This window comes from Epinephelus moara, chromosome 10 (genome assembly GCF_006386435.1).
Source record: "Epinephelus moara isolate mb chromosome 10, YSFRI_EMoa_1.0, whole genome shotgun sequence".
Taxonomy (NCBI): Eukaryota; Metazoa; Chordata; class Actinopteri; order Perciformes; family Serranidae; genus Epinephelus; species Epinephelus moara.
Window position 1 is genome coordinate 11,214,897 of NC_065515.1, and position 25,488 is coordinate 11,240,384.

Sequence of the window (25,488 nt, forward strand, 5' to 3'; positions counted from 1 at the left end):
GTTTTCAATATACAACATTTTGAATTTTTTTTCAACAATTTTATCAACATGGTATTCTGACTTTTCATATGTCAAGCTAAGTTTTTTTTTTTTTTTTAAATTCTAAACTATGAACTTTAAATGCCATAGTATACTAAGACTCTTTCATAACATTGTATAGAATCAGTTTTTTATGTCATACTATAATATAACTTTTCAGTGTAATACTCCAATGACTTCCTTATGCCATAGAAAACCATACTCTGTTTTATGGACAGAATAATGAAACAAAACTTTTAACTGAAACATTCAGTTAAGGTATTTTTTTTAATTGTCATGGAAATGCAAATATAACTAATTAAAATTACTTGGGTGGCACTTTCCAGCCCGCACAAACTACTGCAGTACATTCTGAGTTAAAACAAGTCACAGTTGTTGTTTTTTTAATCACTGGCCTCCAGATACTGTTCTGTGTATACATTTATTTCTTTCATACATCATCCATTATTTCAGTATGAACACGTATATGTAAACTTATATGTAATAAATTAAAACATAGCTTGTTTTGTTCAGTGATACTGGCTGAAGTGACACTGAAGTGATAGTTCTGCCCTTCTTTGTTGTCTGACTGAATTTTAAACCAGAGCCCTGAGTCATCATGCTGCATTCACTTCACCTGGGAATAATTGTACAAATTTGTTCACAGTCAAAAGCAACAAGAAAAAAAAAAAAAAAACTAAATCCATCAAGATTCACAAACTGCAAGTCCCAAGATTCATATTCCACCTTATATCTGAGCTGAACAGTGTTTTATAGCAGGGCCGGTATTTATCGAGCACCTCACAGCAACAAATTATATATTAAGTGAAGTTTGGTCCTAATGTTAGAATTAGGAGTAAAATAATTTTAACGACTTACTTTAAAATAATTCCTATCTGCGGGCAGAGATATATCTCGAGATTTATTGATGAATATCAGCTCATTAAAACACCTTTTCTGCAATAGTTTCATCATTATTTTGACTGACTTTGAGAGCCCCTGCTCTCTCCACATTAATGAAGGTCCTCCCGACCTCACAGCGGAAAAAAATGAATAAAAAAATGTAGCTTTGAAGCTGAGATGATAACAATTGTGCGTTTCTGCAGTAGTAAATCAAACTTTGATTTGCTCTTACAGCTTCATAAAAGTGTTTGCAGTTGTCTATCTCACGAAACAGGTCCGTCTTATCTGAATAAATCTAACTGTTAATATCGGCTGTGTAACTGCAGCACAAAACTTACTTTTATGCTTGAAATCTATTTTGCAGATTAAACACTTTTAGCATCGTATTTTTGCACACACACATATATATATACAGTATTTATATACTGTAATCTGCAGCACAGTAGATACCTCTATTTGCCTGTACATGTCGAGCCTTTATGCTACATTAAAAAAGTGGTTATTACTAATTTTTACGTTTATAATTTCTGCTGTAGTAAAACGTTAATCACGAGATGCTTTATAAATACTGGCTCAGATTTATGCTTTTTTTCCCCACGGGCTGTGAATGCAGCATTTTTACAACCACTCACATGAAACAAAAGATTTAAACACTTGTTAAATGTCCGTCCTAACAGTGTCCTTTTCCATCGAACATCAATGCTAGCCGTTTCCATGGTTACTTTATTATTATTACTACAACGAGGAGGTCTTTAGCTCCGCCCTGTTGGCCTGCAGTGGGAGTGGCCTAGCTGAGGATTTTGTGGTAAGGGTGGAGGGGGAGGGACGAGGTGAACGCTCTGATGTCGGTGATGAGCATGGTGTCCTGGAGCGGTGGCGAGGAGGCTGGCAGGAAGGTCAGCTCGCTCACTTCACCGTAGGCTGAGGAGGGGGGGTTGTCCGGGCTCTCGGGGCTACAGGCATTGCTCGGTTCTGGTGGGTCATTCTCCTCCACCCCAAAACCAACCACCTGACGGAGAAAACAAATGTGTTAAAAGATTCTTTTTATTTTGTTCTTCAGAGTTTTTGTTATCAAGTATTAACTCTTCATTGGAATAGAAACAGCTGCTGTCTAAATATTTTTACTATTAAAAAGGATCATACCGCTCAGTTTTACATGTTTAGAAGAGACAGATCTGCCTAAGCCTGGTACTCACCGAGTGTTTGTGTCTACAGTTTGAATGAGGTCTGTTAAAAGAGTCAGTGAACACAACACAAACACACTTACATGTACGCTGAGCTTCCTGCTGTTGTTTCTGTGTTCCAGGAACCAGGAGACCAGCTCCTCCTGAGAGAACAGCTTCAGAGCCTCGATCTGCAGCACAGAACACAACGTCTCAGAACCACAGTGCAGGACCAGAACCACAGAACAGGACCAGAACCAGAGCCCTGCAGCCACACCAGCTGTGTGTAAATACCTCCAAACTGTACTGTAACTGTTTTGACCCGAGAGAGATGGAGAAAAAATGAGGTAAAGAAGGAAAAGAATGGGGTTGAGGAGAAAGAATGAGGAAAAGGATGAGATAGCGACAGAAAAAGAATGAGAGAGAGATGGAGGAAGAATGAGGAAAAGAATGAGGGAGAAAGAACGAGGTAGAGACTGAAAAAGAACGAGGGAAAGAATGAGATACAGACAGAAAAAGACTGAGGGAGAGATGGAGAAAAAACAAGGCAGAGACGGAGAGAGAATGAGGAAAAGAATGAGGTAGAGACGGGAAAAGAATGAGGAAAAGAATGAGGTAGAGAGGAAGAAAGAATGATGTTATGTTTATATTGTACAGCATTAGAATAAACTTTATTCCAGACTCAAGTCCATATAAGATACATACAAAAACACAGACAATACCATAAAAACAACACAACAAGTAGCTTTAAAACACTTAAATTTTACTTAAAGTTCACTTCACTTAAAGTTTAAAACTTCTTCTCATTTTTATATTGANTTTGAATCGTATCGTAACCTGTGTATCTAGATACGTATCGAATCGTCTATCACAGAGAGATTCCCACCCCTAATAGAGACTGAGAAAGAATGAGGGTGAGATGGAGAAAGAATGAAGAAAAGAATGAAGGAGAGACGGAGAAAGAGTGAGGGAGAGACAGACAAAGAATGATGGAGAGACAGGGAGAGAAATAGACTCTCCCACTCATTCTTTCTGTCTGTCCCTCATCCTGTCTCTCTCCCCCGTTCCCTCAGAACAAGGCAGAGACAGAAAGAGAGACGGGCGTGTCTCACCTCCTTGTTGAGCCTCTTGAAGACGTACTGCTGTGTGACGACCTCAAACCAGTTGCGGTCCACTTCCTCTCCCAGGTGAGCATCCTCGCACTCCTTCAGCTTGATGAGAGCCGTCACCTGGGTCCTGAAGGCCTCCTCGCTCAGACCCGACAGACGCTCCCCGAAACTCACCAGGAACTCCTCGATCTTCGCCTCCACCAGCTCTGTGCTGCGAGGACAAACGGGACAAGGAGCGCGTCTTAAACAGGGACACAAACAAAGACTCAAACACACAGACGGGTCAACTCACCTGAACTTGGTTGCCTGTGTTTCCACGGTGACGGAGAATCCCAGCACCCCTGAGGTGTTCCTGCAGGTTGGATACACCTGGTACCTGCGGGGGTACGATGTGTTGTGATTAGACGGATACTGTGAGTGGACATTACTGAACTTGACACTCAGTATAAGAGACTGACACTGACCCCAGAGTCTCCTTCGTCCTGAGGAAGTCAAAGCACGGCTCCTCCATGTGCATCTGAAGAGACGGACACAAGTTCAAGCTACATAACAGGTGGACGTGCACGTTTTCACACCACAGAACAAGAACCACCAATATTGTTTTCTGTCACCAGAGTTGTTGGGATGGTCGTAACACTCACCACCATCAGCTCCATCAGAGCGTGCTCTTTGAGGTTCTTCAGCCCCGACTGCAACAGAATCCAGATTTATGCACATGAATACAACACTAGTGGTGAAGTATTCAGATCCTTCACTGCAGTAAAATACTCTGTTAGGCCTTGATCACACAGAGAGCGTTTTAGCAGCTGGAGGCGCCTTTCTGTAATGGTTTTAAATTAGGATGAAGCTTTTGTTCGCTGTTTTTGCGTTGCTACGTGCCTCGCAATTCTGCACCGAAAAGACTTTTTAGCTCAGAGCGGAAACCCCCCCCCACGCCATCTCTTTTTTTGTTATCTTTTTTCCCATTGTCCAATCAGATGATTTGAGAGGCGGGCCTTCTGTGGTGGTCACAACAACAAGTTTACAGTTGATAAACAATGGAGGAGAAACTGGTGGTAGCGGTTGCAGGATACCCAGAGCTATACGGCCTGACGATAGACAGCAGGTTGTCAAACTGCCCCCGAGTCATCCTGAAATATGCCTGGATACAGTCATCATGGAGGTGAAGCTCCTGGACCAACTGGTGGTACTCCCCATGATCCACCCTCTTTTTTAGGGTCTCATGTACCCACACAGATCTCTGTTTATCTGCTGACAGCCTCTCACCCTCAACCAGAGCTACAGCAAGTCCCCTCTGCCTCAACACGAAAGGAACTAGATACTGATTACTGTCAGATAAATAAAATAAATAAATAAGCAGTAGACTGATTACAGGGGAAGGTTAGAATGAGAAGGCAAGTCCATGGTTGCCTGGCAACAATAAAAAGGCGCAGGAAGTGTCTTTCTTCACTAGTGGTATTCATTTAAAAAAAATAATAAAAAAACGTGTCTTGTGTTTTGCAACCTGTAAAACATTTTCTGTGTGATCTGGGCCCTACAGGTTAAAGTCCTGCTCTGAAAGTTTTCCTTCAGTAAAAGTATAATCAGTAAAATCTAGTTTTAGTATATAAAAAAAAAAGGTGAATATAGGTCACAAAAGATTCACAAATCATTGCTTCATGTTTTTATTCATGTTTTTAACTATTTTGGGAAATGTCATTGTAGAAATACCCAAAAGCAAGTATCTTTAATTTGGACCAAAGCACAGAACTATTAAAGGTTTAGTTCACCTTAATAATAAAAAGACATTTTCCCTCTTTGCCTTTGTTCTATCATTGTAGTTCTAATAATAATAATAATAATGATAATAATAATAAGTAGAAGAAGAAGAAGAAGAAGAAGAAGAAGAAGAAGAAGAAGAAGAAGAAACTTTTACTGATTGTGTTTTTGTAGAGAGAAAGTCAACTTGGTGTGAGAGGTGTTTTTATCGGTGAGGACTGACGCCAAACTACACTGTATCTCAGTTAAAGGAGTGAGTTTAAGCAACAGTTGTAGTGAGGAGCTGAAAACATGTAGAATATTAAGTTTAAAAATCAAATATGAAAATGGATGATCAGACCGTAATTCTGATGTAGAAGAACAGGGTACAGAAACTTAAAGTGTGGAAGTTGCCTTTTTTTGTGTGTTGTTTTTTGTTAAATATGATATGCTGTTTAAAGGGTCGGTGATATAAGCTGTAGCTTCAGCCTACGCCTTTTTCTGCCTGCAGGAGTGTCTATGTTTTGTTAAATTACCTAATTGTAATGTTTTGCACTGTGCTATTGAAGTATCTGCCATTTTCTGTGAGAGGCTGTGACTTTATTTATATGAATTTGTAAATGAATACATGATGTTCTTATTTTTATTTGCAGACTGAGATAAATTCGACATTCTAAATTTGTATATGGGCCGTATTCTGTGTAGAAGTTTGATGTCTGCCTCTGAGATTCTTCATCCACACCAACACAGTTTCTGTTAGTGGTGCTAAAAGTGTTGAAATATAACAGATAAAACTTCTCAGTTACTGAAAATAATCCTCAGATCTCACTGTGAACACCTTCTCCTAAAGAAATAGTCCTCTGAGGATTATCCAGAGAAACAGTGACGCTGTTGTTGGAAAGACATGCTGCTGATTTTTTTTTTCAATCTTGCCTTTAAAAACTGAAACTAACTTGACCAGACTGAACAAAGAAAAAAGGATTTTATTTTGTAATTTGTGTGAACTGAACCTTTAAAAACAAAATAAAAAATAAACGGATAGTGTGGTTTTAAACGCTGCCATGTAACCATGATGTAGCTGCACTCTGTAGTCCAGTGTGGGGCATCAGTGTGATGGTGTTCCTACCTGGTAGTAGACGGTGACCTCGGAGTTGGCGTCTCCTTTGTTGAGAGATTTGACTTTACAGAGATGATGTTTCTGAGGCAGCTCCACCACCCGGAACAACACAGGGACCTCTGCTGACAGAGGCTGGAACTGCAGCTTACTGCAGACAGACAGACAGATGGGACTGCTGACATCACATTAACACAAACTGGAGGATGACTGTTTCCTCTGCAGCTTGTTCATTAAGTCAGATTATTTAACATACATAGACGGACTGTTTTTGTACTCAGCACTTTCCATCTGTTTTAGTTTGATAGAAATGTTAAGAAATATACTTTACACTTTAACACACTACAGTTTAGAGAATATGAATGTGTAAGGGTGTCCGCAGTTTAAGTACCTTCTACTTTCAGTTACACTGAGTTACATCTGAAGCCTCAATGTGTATTTTACAAGATGACTGAAATAAAAATAAAAATAAGCTTCCAACATTAAAAATACTGAAAGCTGAATTAAGAAATGAAGCAGGATACTCACTCGATGAAGTACTGCAGAAACTCTTTGGACTCCTGTTGGAAAAAACGTGTGAGAAATTACACCTGAACTGTTTATATCAAAAGTTTGTACTGATAAAATATTCCAGACTTAAAGTGTTACTACAGATTATCCAGAGTAGTGGCAGAGAAATTGTTTCCTGTTTTAAATCTGAATTTTTGTTGTTGTTTTTTAGATATTTTTTTGGGCATTTTTAGCCTTTATTTGACAGGACAGACAAGCGTGAAGGGGGAGAGAGAGAGGGAGTGACATGCAGCAAAGGGCCACAGGCTGGAGTCGAGCCCGGGCCGCTGCGGCAACAGCCTTGTACATGGGGCGCCTGCTCTACCATTAAGCCACCGACGCCCCAAATCTGTCCACACTAAATTTTGTGTGGAGGATGAGCACGATGGGGTTATGGGTACGGGATACCAGAGAGAGGAAATATATATATAAAGTTTTGCTGCTCAGCTTTTTGTTTCTCTTTGTGTCTCACCATGCTGGTGAAGTTTCCCTGCACCAGCCCCTCGGCGTACAGCTCCGCCTTCAGCCCGGTGACGAAGGTCATGAGGTCATTGACCGTCAGACCCTTCATGACGGCCTGATACTTCTGAATGACCGACCAGCGACAGTGCTCCAGGATCAGCAGTCGGACGTCCCTGCAGAGAGGTGGATGGGGAGGAAGACAACACTGACATCACTCTGTTTACAGACCCAGCTGCTGCTCAGTGGAGATCTCTGCAGTTTGTTTGGTTTTATCATAAATTACAGTGTAATCGTAGTAAAATAAGAAGGTATCAGGTAGATAATTCCTCATCTTAACGTCATGAATCAGCTGTTCCTCGTCCAATATGGAACTTTCAAAGCGAGTAACAGACATAAATTGTAACAGGGTGTCCGACAAAAGTTCAGCTTCCAACGGCAGCGCTGCGTCACTTGCGGTTATGTCAGCTTCAAATCCAAAATGTGTCACTTCTCATCACCCAAAACACATGAACTTTGTTGTAAACAAACTGCCTGCGCTGCTGTGACCCTCCTATCTCCTAAAACGTGATCTCCTTCATGTTGCCGACAGCGGCTTTCGCTCACAGCTGGTCAGATACAAGTGCCCCCATTAGTCCATTTATAAAAAATAATATCATGTTGGTCAGCTTGTCATAATTCTTAGTAATAATGCAATACCTTTATTTAGCGCTGTGATGGCAATTTGGACTACTTTTTAATTTGCCAGACTGTGTCACAAAAATCTAACTGGTTTAATCTCGTACACTGGACTGGACTTGTCCAGCAAAACCAGATACTGACCCACTTGTGTGTAAATGCAGTGTGTGTGGGACGTACTTGCCGAGTCTCTCAGGTTTGATGAGGATGTTGAAGTAGGTTTTCTTTAGCTGCTCAGAAAACATGTTGAAGACGCCCGGCTCGGCGCTGAAGTCTGCCAGATGATCCACGATCAGTTTCAACAGAAGCTGAAACAACATGAGTCACATTAGATTCAGTAAATGTCTATCTGCAACTCCCGGTTTGGAGAAGCAGGCTGGAGTCCGACACGGAGGCTAAGCAATCTATGAAAAAAATCAATATCAGTTTAAATGTAGGCTATATTGAGAGGCTTCTATTGTCTCGCCAAAGCCACCAGACTCCATTGACACAACCAGCAATTTTAGCTCACTTAACACAGGAGCTGTTGGTCTACCACTGCCTCGAGCAGTTAGTTAGTTTGTGTTATTGTGTGACTTTTGTAAATCTGAATGAACACTTTTAAACACCAAAGTCACAAGGTATCATATTTCAATTAACTGATTGAGGCAGCAGTAGACCAGCAGCTCCTGTGTTCAGCGCTGTTAAATTCCTGTTTTTCTCAATGGAGTCTGGCTTTGAAGAAAGTGATATAACGGCTTCAGTTCCCCATCGGAAATCACTGAAGTAGTGACAATACTCTCAATGCAGCAATATGAACTGATATTGATTTTTTTGGGTGGCTAAAATATGTTCTGTTGCTGCACCCCGTCCACAGCAGTACATCACTGAGCTTCTGTGTTGTACTCGTGACTGCTTCTCTAAACTGAAGGTGTGCTGACTGACATCTACCGTAGACAGCAAGGGTGGGCGACATGGCCCCAAAATAATATCACAAAAGTATTTTTGCGGCAAATTAGTCAATACTATTTTATCATTAATTTAAGAAAATAGAATTGCACCAGAATAAGTGATACAGTTTTAGAGTTTGCCTTCAAATATTCAGGTAAAACTAAACAAAAATCATCTAATCTGGGGACTATTTTCAGCGGCAGATTAATCCACATCTGGTGTACCAGTGGGTATTAGAGTCAGCAGGACGGTGTGTGTGGAACTGAGTAAAAATAAACTACAGTGTGTGTGTGTTCATGGTAATGAAGGAACATGACTCTTTGGTCTCCACCTGCTCCTGAGGGAAATATCTGTCTCTTTATCTGCGAAATGTTCCACCATGTTCACCAGCTGCTCTCTGACTGGAGGTGTTATGCGATGCGTCTCCTCACCGGCAGTTTGTGGTTGAAGCCCTTCAGTCTGATCACCAGCCCGTGCTCTCCGGCCACCAGCTTGTACTCCAGCTGAGCCACGTCGGCCTCATAGGCCGGCTCTGCCAGGTTGTGAGCCAAGATGTTCACAAAGAGGTCGAACAGCACCAGACTGAAAGAGGAACAATGGGGTTAAACACACGACAGCCATTTATCCTCTTACTGTGATGAGTAATGACAAGAATCTATGATGTAGGATCTGAACATGTGTCAGTGGTCTCTTACTTCTCAGGACTCTTCTGAATCATTGGTGAGATCAGGTTGAAACGAATATAAGCTGAAAGACAGAAAACGGGGTGAGTCTGAGTGAGACAGAGGCAGCTGCAGACATAGACCCAGGGTGAGTCTGAGTGAGACAGAGGCAGCTGCAGACATAGACTTAGGGTAAGAGTGAGTAAGACAAAGGAAGCTCCAGACAAAGACCCGGGGTGAGTCTGAGTGAGACGGAGGCAGCTGCCTGGAGGAAGAGAGGCTTTACCCTGTCAGGCTCTGAGGTAACGTTACCTTCTGCCTTCTGCTTAGAAGTTCACAGCAACTTAATATGATACAGTCTATGGCTTTTTGTTTGAAATCTAGTGTTGGCAAAAAAAGTTGCACATTTCTGATCCGTAGTTAGTGCAGTAAGCATGCATTAGCTCGGAGGGCTAAGTGAACTTTGATGTCAGTGTTGTTTAAGCATGTAAATTGATGATGAAAATATGTTTAAGTTGCAGCTTTTTTATTTTTATTTTCAATATTTTTTTGCCTCTGTTGACAGTACAGCTGTGGAAAGACAGGAAAGGTGGGAGAGAAAGGCCGGTCGCAGGTCAGAATGAAACCTGGGCCGCTGTGAAGGCCGACATGATAGCTGGACTCACCTTTGGGGATCTTGAACTTGTTGTCCTTCTTGTACCACAGACAGCCGCGCTCGTTGTTCATGATCCTGACGGGAAACTCGGTGTCTGGACAGTCGGACGTTTTCAGGGTGAAATCCGTGGCTGCAGCACGAAGAAGAAGAAAAACAACAGTCATGAATCTGATGAATCAGCTGTTGGTTTCATGATTTCTCTTGTTGCTCTTTCATAGTATCTTGTAAACATTGTGTTTGTACTGACCGATGAATTTGTTCTCAGCAGGAAGGTGCAGTTCAGGGTGGAGTTCAAAATCTCCTGTCCAGCGCTGGGCCCACTCCTCTGGGATGTCTGAAGAGACATAACAAACACATCCCAAGATTAATTCAACTACAGGTTTCTTATATTTAGTTTTTCAAACTCTGATCAGGACTAGTTTTTTACTGCATTTCCACTGCATGGTGTGGCAAGGCTCTACTCAACTCAGCTACACTTTTTTTCTTGGTTTTCCATTAGTTAAACTTGTGGACAGTGCCTGCCATTTTTAAATAGCCAAGCTAAAAGTGCTGAAAGATATATTTTATTTTCATCTTCACCGCGATTTAAACAGGCAAGATCGACACATCACAAAACACTGCCAGATATGCGATGTAGAAGGAACTAGAATAGTTTCAAGTTTCAAGGTGGACACCCGAGATTAGTGTCAGCAATTCAGTATCTGACCAAATGTCTCCTCTTCTGCTCCTGAAATATGGCGTTGAATAATGACCAGTAAAATGTTTTATGCAGAACATGATGATGTCATAGTGAAATTGAGCTTTGACCTTTGTCAACACGTCATTATTTTATCTTTGACCACCAAATTATAATCAATTAATTCTTCAGTCAAAGTGAACGTTTGTGCTAAATTTAAGGAAACTCCCTCAAGCTGTTCTTGAGATATAACGTTCATGAGAATGAGATGGCTGCAAGGTCACAGTGACCTTTATTCCTGACCCGTGACCACCAAAATCTAATTAGTACATCGTTGAGTCCAAATGGTACGGATGGACTACCCAAAAACATAATGCAGTGTGTGTGTGTGTGTATGTGTGTGTGGGACGTACCCTCCATGCTGTAGCTGGTACCGAACCATTTCTCTCTGAGTGTACAGTGACCTTCATTCTCTGGTGACAGCAGCAGCAGGTTCGCTCTGTCGGGAGTCAGCGGGGACAGAGCAGCACTGATCACCTGAACACAACACACACACACACACACACACACACACACAGTTATTTTTACTCAGATTATCAATATAAAACACGTTTGTGTACACCAGGCAAGTAATTACATACAACTGTAGTAATCTATTGACTTTATATTTCTAGCTAGATTTAAATTTCCACTCTGAACTTCTCAGATTCTCAGCTCTCAGACTGGTTCTGGATCAGATCTGGGTCTAGCGGTCCTGGTTACCTGCGGGTCAAACTCAAACATGAGCTGGTCTCCAGTCAGGAAGTCCTCTTTGGGAAACAGCTGCATGTTCTCACAGATGTTCTCCACAAACTCGATGGGATCTGTCTGTCAGTCCGGAGACAAAATCACATTAGTAATCACCTATTAGTCACATTTCTATTCGACTGGACTGTGGAGCATGCTCAGAGCACCTAGGCCAGTTTGGGTCTGATTGATTGTATACCTGCAGGAGGAATTCGACTCCCAATCACATTATGTGGATGTGTTCGTGCCACTTTGAGAAATCCAATTTAGTATGATTTCAGTCGGACTACCGTGTTCACACATATTTTATAAGTCCGGTTGTAGTTGGACAGACTTAACTTTGTCCGTGGTTCTTTGTATCTCATCAACACTCTCAAACTCCAATGTATGTGCAGATAACTAGTCCAATGTACAGTGTTGTACTCCGTGCTCCTTGTAAAAAAAACATGTTTTAATATCTTTTGCATGTTTGAAATAAACATTAAATTTAAATTGAGTCATTCTTGTGACATTTTCAACTAGCTTGTTCTAAGATGGCTGCGCCCTGCTGGTGAAAAAATTAAATAGTTTATTTTTCCAGCAAATCTAGAAAGATATGAAGTTTAATTGCAGTTTCACATCTTGCCTGAGGTAAAACTCAAACTAACTGCAGCCATGTTGTTCAGTGTTTCATCTCCACTTTCAGGTTCTCACTAACCTTCACTGAGTAATAAGAATAAACAGTTTTCACATATTTGCTGCCGTCACAAATGCACACAGACAATTTATATTTGATCTGTTTTGCTTCAGTTTAAAACAAATTAATCAACATTTCAACAAAATCAAAACTCATAAATATACAGTGTGAAACATCCATGCTACACACTCAGTTATTAGTGATGATTGATAGATATTTACACTCTATTATTTCTATCCTTGTCATCATAATTATTATTATTGCTATTATTGTAGTTTTAACGATCACAAATGATGAGTTATTGTGCTGGAAAATTGCATCACCACAGAGATGACTAATTGGCACACAACAATGTCTGATTAATCAGCTGCTGACTGAACTGTGTCGTTATTCGGCTGTGAACACATTCATTAGTGTGTGTCTGTGCTGCAGTACCTGCTCCTGATAGTGGAATTCGTTGGCTTCGATCTTCTGAATTTCCTCATAAATCCTAAAAAAGAAAAAAGAAGTTTGCTGAACTAAAAAGCTTTATAGAGATACAAGACACTGAAGAACAAATACGGACAAAATGTACAAACAGCAGTGTGTCTGCAGGCACATAAATGTGATTAGTGTTGGCTCTGTGGGGTTAACTCACGAATCAAAAGGGTCTGGGCATTGTTATATGCATGACACAATAATAAAAAATGAAATTCATTCATTTATATAAAAATCTCTCTTTACTTCTTCAATCCTCTTTTTCAGATTCAGGGATAAAAGAAAAGCCAAAACATGGGGTTTTTTAACACATGTGCTTGTGCAGCAGAATGAGAGGAAGGATTTGTAATTGCAGTAGTGCATCATGGTACCCAAAACATGTGTGTGAGGGTGTGTTTGTGGAGCCTGACCTCTGCTGGGGGCCCAAAGTCTGGAGCATCTTCAGGTACTGGAACACAAAATGGACGACCTGCACAGAGAATCACAATGAAGGATTTAGAAATATAAAAATATCTGTTTCTTCTTATTTGTTGGTGAAAAGAAAAGTTAAAATCTCAATAAATAAAGGTAACTATTCTTCTGTGTGTTTGGTTGCAATTTAGAGAATCACTTGCCTCTTTTACACTGCCTCTTCAAGGCATCAATTCCCAATTAAAAGCATGTTGCATTTGAGTTTTAATTCTGCCCCGCCACGCCCTTTTCGACTTCCCTTCTTGTCACAGCGACCACAGCAAACACACACAAATCAAGCGCCCTGCAGAACAGCATCACATATCCCTGCCTGCCTTCATGGACAGCCAGGTAACGATACTGTTTGCCCTAAGCCTCAGTATTGTTCGTCACTTTTGTGACATTAAACCACTGTAAAACACCTCAGTACAGCCAGATTAATTTAGGTTATAACCCACCATTAAGCTTAAAAACAAGTAAGCCCCCAGACCCCACACTTGATATGTGTCCCCACCAATGTTCAGATGAATTGACGCCCTTGTCTGCATGGCTGTAAGAGGATTGAAATAAGAAGCCTAAATGTAAATAAAAGCTGTGCTACTGCATGAAACTTAATTTTTTTAATTAATAAATATGAGAGGGGTGCCCCTTTTTTTGCTTGAGTACCAGCCCCAAAAATGTCTGTGCACCACTTTGAGTAACAGCACCAAAACAATGTCTGTATCAACGGGACAGCCGGCAGGACAGGACCATGGATAACAGGTGTGACGTTTTGATGACATGTTATGATTGCAACCCAGTGCAGGAGATTTAAGAAGTAGCTGGTAGCGGTCAGCAACTAACTCAAAGAGGAACAGTGGCTGAAAATGTCCGCAATTGTAAAAACAATGAGGTCCAGGTCCCTCAGGGAAGAGGACGAGATCAGCCGCGAGAGAACAGGGACAGTAAATGATTGTTACTGACACCTTATGTCGTTGTTAATGTTGTTTGTTAGGTTCTGTGTCAAAATGCAAAAGCGGCATAAAGGACGGACTTCGTAGTGACCCTGTAGTGTGGTATCTGTGTGAAAAGAGCTACTGACTCCTTTCTGACTTTGATTTCACTCTTTCAGACACAAAGTGATATCAGTAAATACTCTGCCAGTTTCTGATGTTCTAAAATGAGTCTGGATGTTTTCCACACAGCCCAGGTAAGTCACACTGCCACCTCAGATTTGTGGATACAACATGTGAATCAATGACGAGAGTTGACCTGGTAGAAGTTTTGGTAGCCCTGGTCGGTCAGGGTGATGGAGATGGAGAAGATGGAGTAGGTGGTGTTCTGGTCGAAACCCGTCTCACTGTTTCCTCCGAACAGAGCCAGAGCCCAGCACCTGAAACACACACACAGAGTTTGTACCGTGACCCCTCTGTATTTATTTCACATGTCAGTTTATGATCAGTTAGTTTCTTTATGACTCACTTCTTCCTGAGCAGAGACAAAATGCTGCCGGTTCCTTCGTGTCCGATCAGCCAGGAGATGTAGTGAAGAGGCTTCACTCTGACAACAGAAACACAAACTGTGTGAGGTTTCATCTGACTGAGAGACTTACAGGAAACAGTTTGACTCGTCTGTTTAACAGCTGAACAGTGCTGGAGGTGACACCAGGTGAATGTTTTCTCACATTGTTTCCAAAATCAGTCTTCAGTCATTAATAGGATACTCTTCAATCTGACAGCATTATCAGATATCATGAGAAATATTGATACTGATCAATATTTTTTTTGCCATATAGTCCAGCCCTGTTTGAGGATTTTAAAGCAGTACTGCACTCCGACTCACCTGTAGTGTTTCCCCTGCGGTGGTACGGCCCAGCTGATGGTCAGAGCGTGAACCTTCCGCACAGGAACCACTGAAACATACATTTTCAGGTGTTAGCACTACATTTCTCCAGTGATTTAAACCCTATTCATGTGATATAGATTTTATTAAGTTAACACTGTATTAATCCCTGCGGGTTACACTGGGTGAAACAATACAAGAAATACAAATGAGTGAAAAAAAGGATGTAAAAACATCCTGTCCATGTGTTTTATGAACACTAAAGTAGTGCAGTTTCCCTTATATTCCATATTAAAAAATACTTAAGGGTTGTCGGATTCTAACCTACATAAATGATAACATGCATCTGATACACTGTAAGAATACAACCAGCACCACTATCTGACCTCTGTAGAGTTTGTTGAAAGCTGGTGTGTCAAACGGCTGCAGGAGGTGAGAGAAGTCGGCTCGAGGTTCACCGCTAAAGACAAGAAAAACAAACAAAAATATAAGTTACAACACAAACTGTTTTCATTCATTTATCTGATAAATCTCTGTGTGAGTATCGTAACATCTCTATTCAATCTTTTAGTTTACATTATACTTCACACATATCACACAGTATCATGAGATATGGATTAAAAACAATATGCCAACCGATAGTAATTATCTTATTTTTTATTTTATTTTTTATTTTTATTTTTATTTATTTACAGGGTTTCCCACACATTCATTAATCGTGGACACAATTAAACAGCTGCTGCCACGTTTCTATTCTCTATTTTTGGAGCTGGACTGTTCATTAGGTGCACTGTGGATCATGTAATGGTCAGTTATTCATTGCACCATACTCCTGGAGCGCAGAGTGTACTCTGGGCACAGACGGAGCAGCAGAACGTCAGGAATAGTGAAAGTGAAACTTCAGTGTGGTGGGTCTTAAAGTTAACTTTCACTGACAAACAGCTGCTCCTCTGATCAATCAATCAATATGATCTGATCAGCTCTGACGTGATTGACTCGGGGGATTATCCACCCCCCTGACTCAAAACTAGGGATGCACAATATTGGATTTTTTGCCGACTTTTTATTTTGAGTCGAGCTCAGACCGGCCAGTTCACACTGCTGCTACTTTTCGCTGCAACGTTCTAAAACAGTTTCATCTTGATGTGAATCTTTGGTCTGAACTGGGCCTCAGTGTAATACGAAATCACTTGTTACCCACCAGCTGCCATTTTTCATCAATAGAGAGTTAGTCTCTATATACAGACTCTACATTCAGTGAATTTAGAGTCTGTAGGCAAACCCCGGAGATCTTTCCTCCGGAAGAAGAGTGGAAGAGCCCTGGTTTCCTGTGCTAGGCTGTTTATAGTCTGCGTGATATTGATCAATCACATTTGAGCCAGCTGCAGTTGTTGCCAGGTTGAACGCTCCGTGCCGTGAACTAACGAGGCGGAACATAATTGGTGTCACTGCAAACTCTGACTCCATCGCAATGGTTCAGCATATTTACTTACATATAAACGGAAGTCAGAAACGGAAATTTGCCTCCTCCGCCCAAATCAAACCGGAATGCCAAAAAAGCGGGGGTCTGCCCCCAGAGGCTGTATCGCCGTCTGCCGAAAGTCAGACGCTGAATACAGCCGATGGGTTCCAAGAATGATAGTGAGTTTATATTCCATCACCCACCAGCAGGAGCATTCATTGGTCCAGTGTGGCGCAGTGCATCCTGGTAGTTGTAGGTTTTCTACCTCATCCTTTTCCTCTGTTTTCTCTGGTCATGTCTGCTACACTGATCTATCTATCTTTCCAGCAGTGAAACACGTCTTTAAATGTGAAAGTGCAATGAAAGTATTTTGTTCCTAAACTCAATAAATAATCGTGATCTTAAAATTGATCAAAATAATTGTGACTATCATTGTAGCCATAATCATGCAGTCCTACCACAAGACGTCTTACTTGTTGGGGACTTTGATGAAGATGTCTCTGACCCACTGCTCCAGAGTGTCCAGAGTCTCTAAACAACAAAAAACACAGTCAACACATCGCAGCCGGCTTCACTTTCACAGGTACTCACTGGAACACAGGAGGAAACAAGAGAAGAAAGTTTCTCCATTTGCACATTCTGGTGTGTTATGAAGGTCGAAGCCTCACAGACCCGCTGAGGAAACACTTAAACAAGCTGCAGTAAAAACAGACAAAGCAGACATCTGCAAAGATCCTCTAAAATTATCTGATCGTCTCTGGAGAGTTTGTGTGCAAGTACCTTTGGACTGAACGGAGAGTGTCATGTAGTGAGCAGAGTAATATCTCCTCCAGAAGTCTCTGAGCCTCTGGTAGGTGTTGATCTGCTTCTCTCTGGGCTCGTGCTTTAATGTCTGAGCGTTACCTAACAGGAACAGATGGTCAATAGAGAGGTGACATCAAACCACTTCTTTCCAGGTCCATCAACTTAGAAATAAAACCTTTATAAAGTCATTTGGAATATGTACATCAGAGTTGGTCAAACAGAACACAAAGAGAAACTGGAACTCCAGCTTACATTTTTATTTTTTGTGTGTTGTGTAAATTAGTTTTTTCTGTATTGAAACAAATAAACAGGTCTCAGGGATTGAGCACACCATAGTGAAGACTGTATGTTTGTGTGTTGTTCTTACCCCAGCAGAATTTGCTCATAGGGTGTCCCGGTTTAGCCAGACTCCCAAACAGCATCTCCTTACGATGTGAGTCAGACGGCCTCGCTAACTGGTACTCTGAGCAGGAAATGAGAAAAGGGCCAAAGACAAACTGTGACTCCAGCTGAAAGGTCTCAAACATGAGGAGTATAAATGTGTGAGAACAATACAGAAACAGTGACTGAATGTTTTCACCACCCCGGCATTGAGCACTGGATTTGTAACTGAAGAACGGAGAACCCAGCTTAATGTGAGTGACTGTAGCCTGTGTGCTTTATGTTCACATGAAATTACAGAGGTGCATATTAAACAGACGCTTGCTGTTAGGACACGATGTTAAGCCCACATATTTGACAGAGGGCAATATTTATACTGGATATTATGACCGTAATGATTTAAATATGTTTGACTTCAACAGATTTTCCAGGTCAACAACTGGATACCTGTAAGCCTGGGTGTCGCAGTGCTGATGAAAAAGCTGCTTGATGTGTGTTTGAGAGGGACAGAGAGAGAGATTGGAATAGAAGAATGCCGAAAATATTCACACCTTCATTTGGTTTGGTTCACTTTCACACTGCACTTTTTTAAAGCGGAACCAAACTGCCTGGACAATGTCACACAGGTACAACAGCTGCTCATTTGGGGGCGGTATTGCAATCACTTTTTCTTTTTCCACCTCTGCTTCTCCCAGTTTGCGCTGTTGGCTTTGTTTTTTTTCCTACCCTAAATGCACTGTGCTCTACGTCACTTCCTCTCTTTGGTTCCCTGGATAGTCTGTTTGCATTTCCCACTGTAAGCGAACCACACCAGGGTTCACTTGCAAGTGAACCGACACCCCCACTTTTCAAGCGGACCAGGGTTCGCTTGTTTGGTCCGCACCAGAGTTTGAATGAGTGTTCACACCACTCCAAACAAACCAAACTATCTGTGGAAGCGGACCAAGGTTTGTTTAAAGCGGACCACATAGCGCCAGTGTGAATGTGTCCCTAATCAGAGCACTGCTTTTTAACTAAATGACCCGCCCTTTCGAAACCTGTGAGATTTTCCAACAAGCTTACCTCAACCACCTGACTCACAGGTCCTGCATTTTACTGAAATCATGTGTTACAAATTTTATGTGACAAATAAACTGACTGCTTGAACCCGCATCATTATCGTGCAGTTTGTATCACTCACCGCTGTCCACGGCCTCCACCTCTCTGTCGATGGCGTCTTCTATCATCAGAGGACAGATGAAGAACTGAGCCCACCTGGAACAAAAACATTCATTTAAACTGTTCAATGCCACTGACAGGAGGGTGATACTATTATGGTTAAGAAATTACAATGTATCAATATTATATCAATATCATGAATGAGACTAATCCTACATTTTGGATACTGAAATATCATAAGTGTTCCTGGTTTTAAAGGCTTCATTACAGTGATGTCATTTCCTGAACTAACCAGAGTGTTGTACCACTTACTGATTATCTCCACATTAGTTATGATTATTTATCAAAAACCTCATAATGTAAATATTTTGTGAATACTCAAATCAACAATATTGTTACAATATCCACATTGTAGGTTTTTGGTTAAAAATATTGTGCTATGTGATGATGATGACAAACAACATTCAGTGTTAGCTGTCAACTAGCCTGAAATCACCAGACCAAATCTGAAACCTCTCATTTCTGATTTCCAAGAGGTGTTATCAGCGGCCGTGGATCAAAATGCCTCTTCACGTACATGGACAGATCTATAATCCTGTCAGACATTTGTGTGAAATTTTGTCATAATTAATATATGAATTCTTGAGTTATGGCCAAGAACATGATTTGTGAGGTCACACTGACATTGACCTATGACCTTCGACCACCAAACACTTAAATAACTTTTCTCAAGCTGTTTTTGAGATATTGCCTTTACAAGAATGCGACAGATGCAAGGTCACGTTGACCTTGACCTCTGATTACCAGAATGTTATCAATTCATCCTTGAGTCCAAGTAGATGTTTGTGCCAAAGTTGAAGAAATTCCCCTCAAGGCGTTCTCGAGATACTGCGGTCACAAGAATGAGATGGCTACACGGTCATGGTGACCAAGACCTTTGACTCATGACCACCAAAATCTAATCAATTTATCGCTGAGTCCAAGTGGATGTTTGTGCCAAATTTGGAAAAATTGTATAGAGGCATTCTTTAGATATGGCATTCACAACAATGGGTCAGATGGACACTATCTCTGGCACAGAGGCATAAAAACCAAACAAATCAAGGGATTAATTGAGTAAAATACTCAGTAGTTGCAGCCACACTGTTACAACACATCAGTTGTGTGCTGGTGTGCAAAGGAACGAGCACATCAGCAGCAAATGTTCTCCTGCAGAGGGAACATTCTGGCAGCTGCTTCACGCAGATGTCATCGACTCAACCTGAGAAATTCACCTGCAGAACAAACTGCAGGCGTCTCCTCGTCCGACGGTGTTTCCAATCCACTGACTGCAGGTCTAAAAACAGTGAGTGTGACAACATGGCTACAGAGAGGACATCAGTTGGCCCGGTAGAGAGCTGCTGAGTGCTCGTGGTGATCTTTAATGAACCGGTTGACCTCCCATCAGAGAGCCAGATGGCCCACCAAGAGAAGAGCCGCCATCAACACAAACACACACAGGACACCAGCCTATACGACAGGGCGGCGCCCAAAATCTCATGTTCTGACAGAAAAGCTTGTGTATTGGCTTATGGTTCACTGTCACTGAATCTCTGCCACAATCTCATGACCAGTCTGGTTTTTGTTTGTTTAGTCTAAACATCTGAAAATTAGGTCAGAGAGTTGGTGTTTCTCTGAGCGCTCACCTGTCGAGAGCCTCTCTGAAGTACTTCCTCTGCACGTCAAACTGAAAGATGGTTCTCTCGCAGTCAGTGGAAGCGTTATCGCTTCCGCCGTGCTTCTTCAGGAAGGCGTCGAAGCCGTTCTCCGCTGGGTATTTCTCACTGCCCATAAACACCACTGAACGTCAGAGTGGAGGAAATAAAGACAGGAAAGAAGAAATCAGGATAGGAGATTCATTTGCCATAAACTCACAACATGACTTTCTATTTTTAGACCAGGGCTGTCCAGAGTTAGCCATGATAAGAAAAAAGTCTAGTGCCGAGAAGCTCTCAGGATGCAGCATTAAACATGGACTTACTGTGCTCCAGGAAGTGGGCGAGGCCAGGTAGGTCGTCGGGGTCACTGAAGCTCCCTACACTGATGCACAGAGCAGCTGCCGCCTGGAAACACACACAAATACACACATTTTCAACATGAATTTACTCATTCAGCATGGTGAGGACCATCAAGGGTTATTAACTGGAAGCTATCTCCACTGCAAACCTTTTACGAACTGCAACCACCGCTGTCTGTGGCGGGGAAGTTAAAATCTTATACACCAGTACTTTCTGCTCAGGGATATCTTAAAAAACACAAACAGTTTCAGTCATGTCTTAAAACAGCTGCTCACTGTAGTTTTAATCAAACAAACAGGGGGAAACAGTGCATTTGTTGGGGACTATTTTCAGCGGTGGATTAATCCACAATTGCTCGAAAGAGTGTTTGGGGCAATGGATATGCACGTAGGATTTTTTCAAAGGAAGGAAAAAAGAGAATATCACATAACTTTTATTTTGATTTTGTTGTGTTTTTTTAAAAATATTAAATAAAATAAAACTTAAATATATAAATTTAAATAAGGACATTAACGGAAAGAAAACAAAGCCTCGTCACTACCACACACATACTTTGCTTACACAAACACACCTGATACTTTTGATCAGTGAATCTTTCCGTCACCCACCTGTTTCTCAGAGCTCCCTTTCTGCTTCTTCCCCGCGTTCTCCTCATCCAGCTCATCAAAGTCGCTGTCCTGCTCTTCTTCTTCGTTCTCCTCCTCATCCTCCTCCGACCCCTCACCAGAATCCCCATCTTCCTCACCTTCCTCCTCGTCCTCCTCATCCTCCCCGTCGTCTGCCTCCCCCCTGCCGTCTGCGTTCTCACTGCCTCCCTTCCCGTCCGACCCGCTGAAGTCGGAGATGAGGAGCGCTCGGAGGCCGTTACTCAGCTCGATGTATCTGGAGAGACAGCGGGACACGATCGATAGAACTGAGTCATTAGCTGTTAAGAAAAATGATGCTTTTAAGTTACATTACACGAGATGTTGTTATATTACAGGAGACATATTAATAAGAAACTGCTTAAATACACAACATCTCACATGCAAATTTAATAGTTTATCTTTTGAATTCACATATCAAAAAATCCTGTGTTTGGTCTGATGTCTGACATTTTACCCAGACACTTCTCTCTCCCACCTGTATTTCTTTGGGTCACTGGGTGATCTGACGATCTCCGAGTCTCCCTGGTCTTCTGCTGCATTTCCTCTGCCTCCGCCTCCATCTCCAGCAGCCATCTGGGGCCTGACATCCTGTGGTGGTGGCGGCGGCTCACCCTGGTCTGGAGCAGATACCTGGCCTGGTGCACCGCCACCGCTCACTGACTTGTTGGTCTGAGGCATTCTGACAAAGTCCTCTGGAGTTACAGCGCTAGACGTGCAGGAGAACACATATTCATAAATATATCATACATCATTTCATCATGTCAAAATCCAGCATTTAACACGTACATTTTTTGGTACTCCAACTGTGAGCCAGACCTTATCACCCAACATCAGAGTTGGACCTCACTAATGGTCTTGTGGCTGAATGGGATCAAATCTTTAATCAAGTTAGTCGACTTCACTGATTAGCTGATCAACAGTAACATAATCACCAGTCATTTATATAATCGATTCATTGTTTCAGTAATTCATCAGACAAAACTACAAACACTTTCTCCTTCCAGCCTCTCAAATGTGAGATTAACCGCTTCTCTCTGTAATTACATTAATATCTTTAAGTTCTGGACTGCTGCTCGGATAAAACAAACACCTAGAAGACTTCACGTCGTACTCCACAAACCTACGAGAGACAAGCTTGCACTATTTTCTTTCATTTTATAGTCTTAATAATACATGAATTGATTGGGGGAAAAAATCAACAGAGTAAAGGTCTACTATCTCACTATGCTTCCGCCCACTGCAGCTCAGCTAGAAAACACTATCACTGAACACACAAAGAGGGATATGAATTAAAAGAACTGTAAAAGTTGGAAGATATTCTTTTGACTTGATCCTGACCGCTGAAGCATCACCTTGGGAAGCGTTTTCACAGACAACAGGGACTGACTATTTTTTCCACTGTCACTGATACTGAATTCACTTAAGGGGTCTCTTCATAGTCAGTATGGACGGGAGAAATTATTACAGTAATTACAGTAATTACTCTATCAATGAATGCACATAAGGGCATGTAATAATATATGTATATGTATATGTATATATATATATATATATATATATATATATACATACATACATACACATATATAGATATAGATATAGATATTTATCAGTTTATTAGTTTAATTACTTATTATGTTGTAATCTGATTTTTTACGGATTTAACTTTGTACTTGCTGAATCAAATGTATACCGAATAAAAGAGGGTCATGTTCTGTTTCAGAAACTAGCTCGAATCAAATCCTATCGCGTATGAATTTACCGATAAGAGAGGCAGAATTAAAAATATCTCATTTTATGCATGGAGTTCGGTGGCGCAGCTCTGTCGCGCTGTAGCACTGTGTGGAACGCTCCGTTGTGTTCACCAGCGAACAGAACCTTATGTTAATATTCAGTGAATTTAACCAGGGCATCGGATAGCTTAGATGTCAGGAAACGCTTGAAAGCTAACTGTTGAAGCTAACTTTAAATATTCACACAAGCGTTGCTACAATTATTGCTAATTTAAAGACGTACAGTAATTACGTTATGCCGTTTACGGTAATAATTTAGCTGTAGACCGGTGCCCGGCTTCGTTAGCTGTGTAACGTTATTAGCTTTCAGTAATCCTGTTGTTGAGAATGACACAACATCCGACTGTTGTTTAGCCACACCGGCTAAAATCCGGGTCGTTTAGTGTAGCTGTTAGCTACACAGCTACACGTGAACTCTAAATCATGACAGAACATTTTGGTTTGTATAGTTTCACGGAAGGAGAAGCTCACCTTTGTTTCAGCTAGCTTTGTGTAGATGGAAGTTTTGGAGTTTCGGATTGTACGGGCGCCTAGCCTGGATCAGGTAGCAGGTAGCCAAAACAAAGCCTTTGATTGGCGGAGAGGAAATCAATCACAGACAAACGGGCCGTCTGATTGGTTGAAATGTATGACGACGAGGTAAAGTTCGGTTGAAAAATAAAAACAGAATATTGGTAGTATTTTATTTTGTTTTATTTTATTTAACACAAAAAAAGAAATACAGAAGAAGAAGGGGAAACGTGTACAAAAATAAAATATGGAAATGATGCTAAAACAATCAAATACAAAAAAGAACAAAACAGGTAACGTCATAATGAAAATCAAGGATTTTTTCAAAAGAAAAAGGCAACAAAAACCCAAAAGGAGAAATAAACAGGTGAACAAAAAGGACCACGTTAAAGCATGATGATGTCACCTTTGACCATTTGGATATGAAACGTCATCACTTCATTTATTTTATCCTGTTAGACACTTGTGTGTGGTGGTGTTTTTTAAAATATCACATTTATGAGAATGAGATGGTGCATGTCACAGTGACCTTGACATCTGACCCATGACCACCAAAATCTCATCAGTTCATCCTGCACTCAAAGTGGACGTTTGTGCCAAATTTTAAGAAATTTACTCACGGTGTTCTTGAGAAACAAATGAGGTCATAGTGACCTTGACCTTTGAACACCAAAATCTATTCAATTTAGTCCAAGTGGACATGTGTGTCAAATTTGAAAAAAAATAATAAAGAAAACCCTAAGACGTTCTAGAGATCTTGCATTCATGAGACTGAGACAGATGAGGTCACAGTGACAATGACCTTGACCTTGGACCAAAATTTACTTAGTTTAGTCAAAATGGATGTTTTTGACAAATGTAAAAAATCCCCTCGTCATTCTTGAGATATTACATTCATGAGATTAAGAGATGAGGTCACAGTGACCTTGGCCTTTGATCACCAAAATCTAATCAGTTAATTGTCAAGTCCAAGAGGACATTTGTGACAAATTTAAAAAAAAAATTAAAAAAATCCCTCAAGTCATAATGAGTTCTGAAGAATGAGACGGATGCAGGGTCACAGTGACCTTGGCCTTTGACCACCAAAATCTAATCTGTTGATCCTTTACTCAAAGTGGAAGTTTGTGCCAAACTTGAAAAACAACAACCCTCAAGTCATTCTTGAGATATTACATTCATGAGAATAAGACAGATGAGGTCACAGTGACCTTGGCCTTTGACCACCAAAATCTAATCAGTTTATTGTCAAGTCCAAGTGGACATTTGTGCCAAATTTGAAAAAAAATATCTCAAGGTGTTCTGGAGATATAGTGTCCACAAGCATGGGACAGACAGATGGACAAACGGAGAGACAACCTAAACAATATGCCTCCAGCCACGGCTATCGCTGTTGTGGAGGCATTATAAAGCAGTGTAAGAAAACATCTACAAATAGCCACAAGTAAAGAAAAAAAATACAAATTCAGAAGTTATGATTAAAGATTGTGATTTTTATTATACTAAATTTCATCTATAATATACAAACATTCACAATATTTTGTACAATCACTTTGTGCTTCTCCCCCATACAGGAGTGAACTGTAAGACAACAAGTTTACATAAACTCTCTATATAATTTGTCCATGGTATACACAGCATAAAAATAAATTCATACTCAACACCATTATAATTTCTAAATCTATCATTTACAAATTCACTTAAAAAATAATCATATGAAGACAATGTCAATATTATTGTATATCTTTTTTTATCAATATGAAGACACATGGTGGGGAGTTACACACAGAAACGTGCGCTGTGGTAGCTATATAAC

At 40.9% G+C, this 25,488-nt stretch overlaps 1 protein-coding gene across 1 annotated transcript; it reads right to left on the bottom strand.

The window, feature by feature from the left end:
* Positions 1-287: 287 nt before the first annotated feature.
* Positions 288-23,717, bottom strand: LOC126396384 (nardilysin-like). The gene is made up of 31 exons (XM_050054407.1): positions 23,637-23,717; positions 21,848-22,078; positions 21,334-21,607; positions 20,689-20,770; positions 20,354-20,507; positions 18,691-18,764; positions 17,497-17,592; positions 17,106-17,228; positions 16,799-16,856; positions 15,250-15,323; positions 14,864-14,933; positions 14,504-14,581; positions 14,294-14,414; positions 13,003-13,061; positions 12,551-12,605; positions 11,416-11,520; positions 11,067-11,190; positions 10,225-10,311; positions 9,988-10,107; positions 9,356-9,407; positions 9,092-9,242; positions 7,911-8,038; positions 7,066-7,228; positions 6,573-6,604; positions 6,057-6,195; positions 3,835-3,882; positions 3,658-3,710; positions 3,486-3,569; positions 3,197-3,404; positions 2,189-2,275; positions 288-1,930 (listed from the first exon to the last, which is right to left on the bottom strand). Exons 2-31 carry the CDS (start codon positions 22,048-22,050, stop codon positions 1,709-1,711), a joined length of 3,324 nt encoding a protein of 1,107 aa, XP_049910364.1. The 5' UTR covers positions 22,051-22,078; positions 23,637-23,717; the 3' UTR covers positions 288-1,708.
* Positions 23,718-25,488: the final 1,771 nt, after the last annotated feature.

Excerpts from the sequence above, each read along its gene's own strand:
- LOC126396384 (XM_050054407.1), bottom strand. The coding sequence starts at position 22,050 with ATGCCTCAGACCAACAAGTCAGTGAGCGGTGGCGGTGCACCAGGCCAG. Across the intron at positions 8,039-9,091 it reads GCTTCAACCACAAACTGCCG|CTTCTGTTGAAACTGATCGT; the intron begins GTGAGGAGACGC and ends ATGTTGTTTCAG. Across the intron at positions 1,931-2,188 it reads GCAGGAAGCTCAGCGTACAT|GTGGTTGGTTTTGGGGTGGA; the intron begins GTAAGTGTGTTT and ends TTTCTCCGTCAG.